Source organism: Erythranthe guttata, chromosome 13, assembly GCF_056151865.1.
Source record: "Erythranthe guttata isolate IM_541 chromosome 13, IM_541, whole genome shotgun sequence".
Classification (NCBI taxonomy): Eukaryota; Viridiplantae; Streptophyta; class Magnoliopsida; order Lamiales; family Phrymaceae; genus Erythranthe; species Erythranthe guttata.
The window spans coordinates 2,910,542-2,918,750 of record NC_142545.1 but is presented as its reverse complement, the minus strand read 5'-3'; the positions used below and the strand labels follow the sequence as shown (position 1 = coordinate 2,918,750).

Genomic DNA, 8,209 nt, shown 5'->3' with positions numbered 1-8,209 from the left:
ATTTCGAAATAATAGCAAAATAATTCCAAAAATTCCCAAACTAAATCCTAGGACTCCTAACAGATCCAAGTTCTAATTTCTGAAATTATTTCAAGTTTTCACAAAGTTTCAAATTTTCTTGAAATTAAAAACTAGGAAAACCCCTTTTTAATTTAAAAATCCAAAACTCTAATATAACTTTAATTATTTTGAAAACTTTGTAAATAAAACTTTTTCCTATTTTAATACTTGCTGGAAAAACAGATTCAAACTTTACGAAATGAGAGATTTTTCGAAAATTGCAGTTTTGACCCCAAAGTTTCAAGATTTACACATGCAACCACACTAGAAGTTCAAAATCCACTTTTTCATGAAAAACCCCTAACAATCTGAAATTTTACTTTAATAAATGAAGAAAACCAAGTTAAAAAGTTACTTTATGCAGAAATTTTGAAAATGACATATTTTACCCCAAAATCTCTAGATCTATACATGCAAGACCACTAGAAGTTGAAAAATCACTTTTTAATGCAAAACTTCTTTAAATCCGAATTTTTTTTTCAATAAATGCTGGAAAACAGTTTTGAAAACACATTTAGGACTGACTTCTCAAAAATTACAGATTTGACCCAAAACTTTTTAAGATCTACACATGCAACCCCATAAAAGTTCAAAAATTCATTTTTCTTGAAACCCCTTTTTGAAATCCAAAATTTTTAATGCTTTTGGCCAATAAGACTTGTATCTACCCACTACCAACATAGATGATGCATGCAAGAACAAGAAATCAACATTAAACACCTCTTTTCCATTTTTCCCCTAAAAGCCCTAAATTTTCGAAATCACTCCTAATCTTTTAAAAATTTTGAAAACCATTTTAATACTATTGATGCCATTTAATTGCAGAAAGAAATCGGAATTTCTTACCTTAAAATCGAAGAGAAGAAAACAACCGAAGGAAGAGAGGCTTTCAAGCACCAAAATCTAACCAAGCTACTTTGATTGTGAATGAAATGGTGTGAGGTTCAAGGAGGGATGTGTTATCATCTCCCGTAAGGAGGCAAGTAGTTTTGATGGTGTTTTTGGTGTAGTCTATAGCAAGGGTTAAATAGGGGACTTTCATTTTTATTTTTGGGATTTTCTTGAAAATGGGAGGTGAGGTAGAAGAAGAAGAAGGCCGATGGTGGTGGTGATGGCTTCGGTAGAGAGAGGGGGAGGAGACAAGTAAATGGCTAGGTGTTGGAAGGAAAAAGATGAAGAGTGTCTCTTCATCTTACTAAGTAGGGTGGAGTGTAGGATTAGTGAAAATGATTAGCATTTTGCCAAGTGTAAAGGCATGCACAATGAATCACTAATTTATTTATTTAAAATAAAACACCACTTGCCTAATACCACACACACATTTACACGGCCACACACACACACACACACATATATATATATATATATATATATATATATATATATATATATATATATATATATAATCACAATATATTTCACATAAGTCACGTAATTCACGAAATTCCTAGAATTTCAATTTACAAAAATGATATTAAATCACATAATTCACACATATATATCTACTCACGAATTTCACAAAATAAATACCGTGTAATCACCACATTCCGAATAATTAAATAACGCATGCAATTATTCACGTAAGTCACATAATTAAATTCACGTAATGCATATAATTAATATCACGTAATAATATTACCTAAGGATTCTCGAGTTAGAAATATTAGTTTCGGGTTTTAGGATTTTCGGGTTTTGGAAAGGTGGGGTGTTACATTGAGGGCTGAGCCGAAAATCGAACCCTCCCCGGAGCAGAGAATTTTTTTCTTCAGCAAATCTGTGTGATTTGTTTCCGGTTCTTCAATTCTAAGTACACGTATTATTTTTTCTTTAATGTTACACAAATTGTTAGTCAATATTAGTTGATTGATAATATGCCTAATATTAGATTTTCAACAAATCTTTCTTCTTAGATTCTTCATAAGTTTGGTGGATGATTTGGGCGTATAAGTGCACCCTATTTCGTTCTGTGTGAGGGACGGAAAAAACGAGAAAAGGGAAAAGATAATACTTTGGGTATTTGGAGAGGAAAAATCAGAGTGAAAGAGAGAACAAATTTTTGAGAAGAAAAGCTCAATTTTTTTTTTGTGAATTCGAGCTTTCTTCTTTAGGCATAAACCGGTAAGATTAGGGTTTGAATTTGGGTTTCATTTTCTTTGTTTTTCGTTGGGACACACTGTGTGTGTATGCGTGTGTGTGACTGCCGTGAGTGTTTGGAGGCCCCACTTGGATCTTGGACGTGGACTCGGAGATTGAGGGCTCCCGAATATTGAACCCTCGCCGGAGTAGTTGTCGGAGAATTTTTTCTTCTGCAAATCTGTGTGATTTGCATCCAGTTCTTCAATTCTAACCCTACGTATTATTTTTCCTTTAATGTCTGCAAATTGTTAGTCAATATTAGTTGATTGATATTATGCCTATATTTAATTGCCGTTAAAAAATTGTCTAATTTGTCTACAGTAGTTGATATGTTTTATTAGGATTTCTAAGCTTATCATTATTGTGTATTTTTATATTATTATTTATTTTAATTGTCTCCAAATAAAATATGGGCATTATGGCCTTGTTTGATGTGTCTTTTCGGGGCGGATTCCCAACAGTTGTATCAGAGCTTTGTTAAGGGTTCGTCTGGAGGGGTGTACGAAACCCTGGTCAAGGGGTTTCGCTCAGGTATAAAATTCTACTCTTGGTGAGTTCATTTATTCTTTGTGATCATTATACCTCTTATTGGTGAATCTTGGTGATTCTTTTATTTATTGCTTCCGCTAATATTTCGTGTGAATCTGTGTGATTCTTTATCTTTGTGATATTTGAAAAACTAGAATCTTTGTGACTCGATTTTGCTCTGAAATTGTGAATCTTTGTGATTTTACTATCTTTGTGATTTTTTGAAAATTTGTGAGTCTTTGTGATTCGATTTTGCTAAAGAATAATGAATCTTTGTGATTCTCCTGTGTGTTGATCCTTCTGATAATTGGTATTTTTTGTGATTTTTGCTATTTTTGTGATATTTGGAATATGGGATCTATGTCTATGTTATCTTTGGCTCCTTCCGATGGAAAGGGTGATTTTTCTATTTGGCAACAGGAAATTAAATGCATTTTAATCCATCAAAAATGTTTTAAAGCAATTTCTCTAAGTGAAGAGGTTTTTATAACTGTTGCTAAATGTGAAGAACTTGATGATCTTGCTTATTCTGCTATTATCTTGAATCTAAGTGACTCTGTGATTAGAAAAGTAGGAAAGCATGATTCTGCTAGAAGTTTATGGGATAAATTAGAAGAGCTTTATGTTAAAAATTATTTGCCCAATAAAATGTTTTTGCTTGAAATTTTTTTTGGATTTAAATTGGATTCACGCAAAAATATTGATGCTAATATGGATGTTTTTACCAAGTTAGTTCAAGATATTAAATTAACTGGTGATAAGAATATTGTTGATTATACCCCTATTATGCTCTTGAATGATATTCCTGATATTTATAATGATGTTAAGATTGCTACTAACTATGGTAGATATAAGATTACTTTAGATATTGTGATTAATGTTTTAAAAAGCAAAGAGCTTGAATTGAGAATTAATAGAGATAAATCATTTGGTGAGGTTAATTTTACTAAAGGAAGTCAGCCTAATCGTTTTCAAAACAACAAGGCTTCTTCTAGTCAAATTGATCAAAATAAGAAAAAGGGTGGAGATTGGAGTAAGTCGATGGCTAATCCTAATAATAGAAGGTGTTTTAATTGCGGTGACCATAATCATTTTATAAATGAGTGTCCCAATCCTAATAAAAACAAACATAAAGATCAAGCCAATTTGATATCTGATGGTGGTGATGTATTCTAATGTGTTAGAATATTTGCAGTACTTTGTGTTTCGCTTATTATTTGCATTACTTTGTGTTTTGTCTGTTTTTGCATTACTTTGTGTTTTGTTTTTTAAACTTGTACTAACTTTGTGTTTTGAGTGCACGTAGTGTCATACGGCAATGATGACTTCGTCTCTCCTATAAAGGTCCCGATGATCCATTTGAGCCAGATGGAGATTTGTAGAGTGTGGCCCAAATATATTCTTTGTGAATGGCCCATTCATCAATCCATCTTGCAACCCACATACGAGCAGCCCACACAATTTGAGCCCAAAATTAAAGTCAACCCAATCTCACTAGATTTTTCCTTTCCCTCTCTCTTCACCGTTTTCTATCTCCTTGTTTTTCGGCAGATGTTTTCAATGTGCCATTTTTTCTCTCAACAAATCTTTCTTCTTAGATTCTTCGTGAGTTTGGTGGATGATTTGGGCGTGTAAGTGCACCCTATTCCTTTCTGTGTGAGAGACGGAAAAATCAAGAAAAGGGAAAAGATAATACTTTGTGTATTTGGAGAGGAAAAATCAGAGTGAAAGAGAGAACCTTTTTTTGAAAAGAAAAGCTCAATTCTTTTCGGTGAATTCGAGCTTACTTCTTTAGGGATAAACTGGTAAGATTAGAGTTTGAATTTGGGTTTCGTTTCTTTGTTTTTCGTTGGGACACACTGTGTGTGTATGCGTGTGTGTGGCTGTCGTGAGTGTTTGGAGGCCCTACTTGGATCTTGGACGAGGACTCGGAGGCTGAGCCGAATATTGAACCCTCGCCAGAGCAGCCGGCGGAGAATTTTTTCTTCTACAAATCCATGTGATTTGCATTCGGTTCTTTAATTCTAACCCTACGTATTATTTTTCCTTTAATGTTCTGCAAATTGTTAGTCAAGATTAGTTGATTGATATTATGCCTATATGTAATTGCCGTTTAAAAATTGTCTAATTTGTCTACAGTTGTTAATATGTTTTATTAGGATTTCTAAGCTTATCATTATTGTGTATTTTTGTATTATTATTTATTTTAATTGTCTGCAAATAAAATATGGGCATTATGGCCTTGTTTGATGTGTTTTCTCCAAACGGATACCCAACAATGTCTCCGAGAACATGAAATGGTAAAATAAAACATTAAATTTACATAAATTAATGATTTTTTGGATCTCAAATTATGGTCGGATTTGAGAGGATTTTAGTTTGTTTTAATAAAACTTACGGATGAAATAAAGTCGTACTAGCAAATGAAATAAAGTCTTTTTATTCTATATTTATATATAAAACAATAAATTCTTTTATTTTTCGTTTAATTTATTAAAAAAGATTATTAATAATTCTACAGTTAAGTATAATTTTCCTTTTGTTCAAGTTAATTTAAATAATGAAATTTGCCAATTTAATATTTTGCATGAAATAAAAACTTTTCGAAAGAACAGCAGTAAAAATCAAATTGGTATCTGTTTCACCATTTTCACTGTTAGGAATAGGGTAAGAAAAAAAACATGAGCTTCACGCGCTTTCTGCCGGGTCGGATCGGGTCGGGTCGGGTCGCGGTTAGTGAGCTTTCTGACCCGTTTAACGGAAATGCTCTATTCAAATATGCTCTACAAAAATTAAAAAAAAAATTAAAAAAATTGTTAAAAATTAAGAGGAGGAAGAATCAGAAAGAACGTAGCGAAGTGAAAAATATTAGCGGATCAGATGGAATTCACCATCACCATTTAATCACGTTCATCACTTTCTTCCTCTAATTAATTAATAATTACTCAGAAATACAAATATTCACAAAAATAAAAAAAAAATAAAAAAAAAAATTAATAATAAATAAATGCGTGCTGTGTGTGTTTAGTGTGGGGAGCGTGAAACAAATTGTAGGCGGAGAGTTTGCAGGATGTGTGTATTTATAGAAGCCCTAATTTGAAATGATGAGCTGTCACTGAGAATTGGGTGGTGTTTGGTTACACGTACTATATTTAGGTTTCTTATTTGGGCTAGATTGGAAAACAATTATCTGGCCCATCATTTTATCACCAATTTGAATTAGGGTAAATTACAACCATTCCTGAGGTATGATCAATTTATGAAAAAAAACCCCTCTTATTTGGATAATTACATCTACTCCTCAACTATGATTTTTCCTTACACGTACACCCATAAATGTCAAATTCAACATAATCATCTATATTTCATGGAATGTGCTCTAGTTTGTACTCGTTTTGTGTAAAAATATAGTTTCTAATGTACTACAATCTGATATATACAAGCCAAAAAACACATATTATGATCATTTTACTTCAAAATGTGGAGTTCGAATTGGATAAAGCGGGTACAAAAGTGATAATATTCCATATAATCTCGAAAAATTCCACTAAATTTGAAACCGCAAGGGTGAATGCGTAAGAAGATTTATAATTGAAGAAGATAATTGTAATTATGCAAACAAGAGGGGAGTTTTCATAATTTGACCATTTCTCAGGTGTGGTTGTAATTTACTATTTGTCACCCCCAAGATTGGGGTCAGATTCTTTATCAACCAATTATCCCACCACGCTGACCCTGTGAAATTATTAGGATGCCCTTAAATGTTGCAAGGAATACCAATATTAATGCATGTGAATAGGGGTGGAAGTTGAAACGAAATTTTCGATTTTCGTTGATAGTGATCAGAAAAATTTCTGTTTTGGAAAAGCAATTTTCAATCTGGATTTTCCCAAAATCCGACTTCCAATTTTTTCGAAACTATTCAGACCGGAATTTGAATACACATGAGATTCCAATTGATGCCGAACGGAAGCACTGTAAAGAATCAATTACAACGAATTAATCATATAGAACAAAATGACATTCTGAATCCACCGAAAACTCTGGAATCCACCAAAAAATAGAGAAAATTCTAAAGATTTTATTAAAATTCGAAAATATTCTCAAAATAAAGTCCTAAGGCAGCTATTTATACTAATAAAACTGAAAACCCTAATTAAATCAAGAAACTACTAAAAATTACCAACAACGGCAGATTCTAGTAGATCTCTTAATTTCGGGAACAACCCAATTTACGTAATCCCAATACAATTTTTCTATAATTTAATACTAATTTTCCTGTTAAAAAAAATATTAATTTTCTAAAATTTATCTAAAATACCAAAACACGAGCTTTTAAAGCAATATTTATTTATCCATCAAAAAAAAAAATAGCAATATTTATTTCCTATAAAGAAAACATTTCAATAATCAACGTATTCAATCATAATCTACACAGACGTGCACACCCGCGAGGCATGCAGATTCAGTAAATATAATACTGACATCCAATTGTTTTTTAATTATTATCTCACACGACCGAGAAAAGCAAGAAACTAACAACAGCGAAAGTCAACGCCGGAAACCGCCGTATGTTCGCAGCGGAGCTGAGCGGGACATCCTCACTCCCCACTTTCCTACCAGAGGGGCCCACCTCCACGTTACCCCCAACTCTCAGTCGCCTCTTATTCGAATACCAAAACCAATACCAATACCCGAACTTCACCTTCACCGCCACCTCCACCCCGAAAACCACCCCCGACCCGCTGGAAACCGCCCACAAAGCACCGTCCCACGGCAACCCACGAGCCTCCACCACCCCTCTCCGGTACGCCGTTTTCCCCGGGCCGAGATTAAATCCTCTCAGAGTGTAATTCGCTACGCGGAGGCTTCTCCCGGAGCCGTAAAAGAAGGCGATCTCACCATCGCCGTAGCTATTGCTATGATCTACCATCGGGTTTTCGAATTTGATGTCGAAGAAAAGGGTCGGGTTGACCGGAGCGGCGCCCGCGGCGGTGGTGGGATTCTCCGACAGGTCGAGTTCCGGAACGTAAATCTGTTGTACGTAGAGTTTGGGCATGTCGACGTCGAAGGTTGTCCAAAAACATATCCCATAGAAGATTAGTACAGCAGATATCATCATGACCCAATGATCCTTCCATATGTTAATTAGTACTGTGCTCAAACGACGTCGTTCCAGTGGTGTGAGAAATGGAGAAGCTCGATCACCATCCATTATAAGTAATTTACAGAAATTTTGAAAAACTTATCTTACATTGGGTTATTTGAGCTAATTGCAAATACCACCCTTGTGTTATCTCTAATTGTCAAATACCCCCCTGTGAAAAAAAAACTCATCAACACCCCCTTGTGTTATCAAAGTCAGAGCATCGAGACCCCTAGAGGCAAATCGTGTCACTCACTCGCGGATTGTGCGATTTTTAATAGTATTTTGAGGGTGAAATGTCTTAAATACCCCTTTATGAAATAAAAAATAACCTTGTTG

General features: G+C 34.1%; 1 protein-coding gene and 1 non-coding gene across 2 annotated transcripts; both read right to left on the bottom strand.

Moving 5' to 3' along the window:
• Positions 1-5,556: 5,556 nt before the first annotated feature.
• Positions 5,557-5,649, bottom strand: LOC148765664 (small nucleolar RNA R32/R81/Z41). The gene has a single exon (XR_016029460.1). It is a non-coding gene; the product is annotated as a small nucleolar RNA R32/R81/Z41 (small nucleolar RNA).
• Positions 5,650-7,129: 1,480 nt separating this feature from the next.
• Positions 7,130-7,934, bottom strand: LOC148765663 (uncharacterized). The gene has a single exon (XM_088812186.1). The coding sequence runs from the start codon at positions 7,844-7,846 to the stop codon at positions 7,235-7,237; it is 612 nt and encodes a 203-aa protein (XP_088668312.1). The 5' UTR covers positions 7,847-7,934; the 3' UTR covers positions 7,130-7,234.
• Positions 7,935-8,209: the final 275 nt, after the last annotated feature.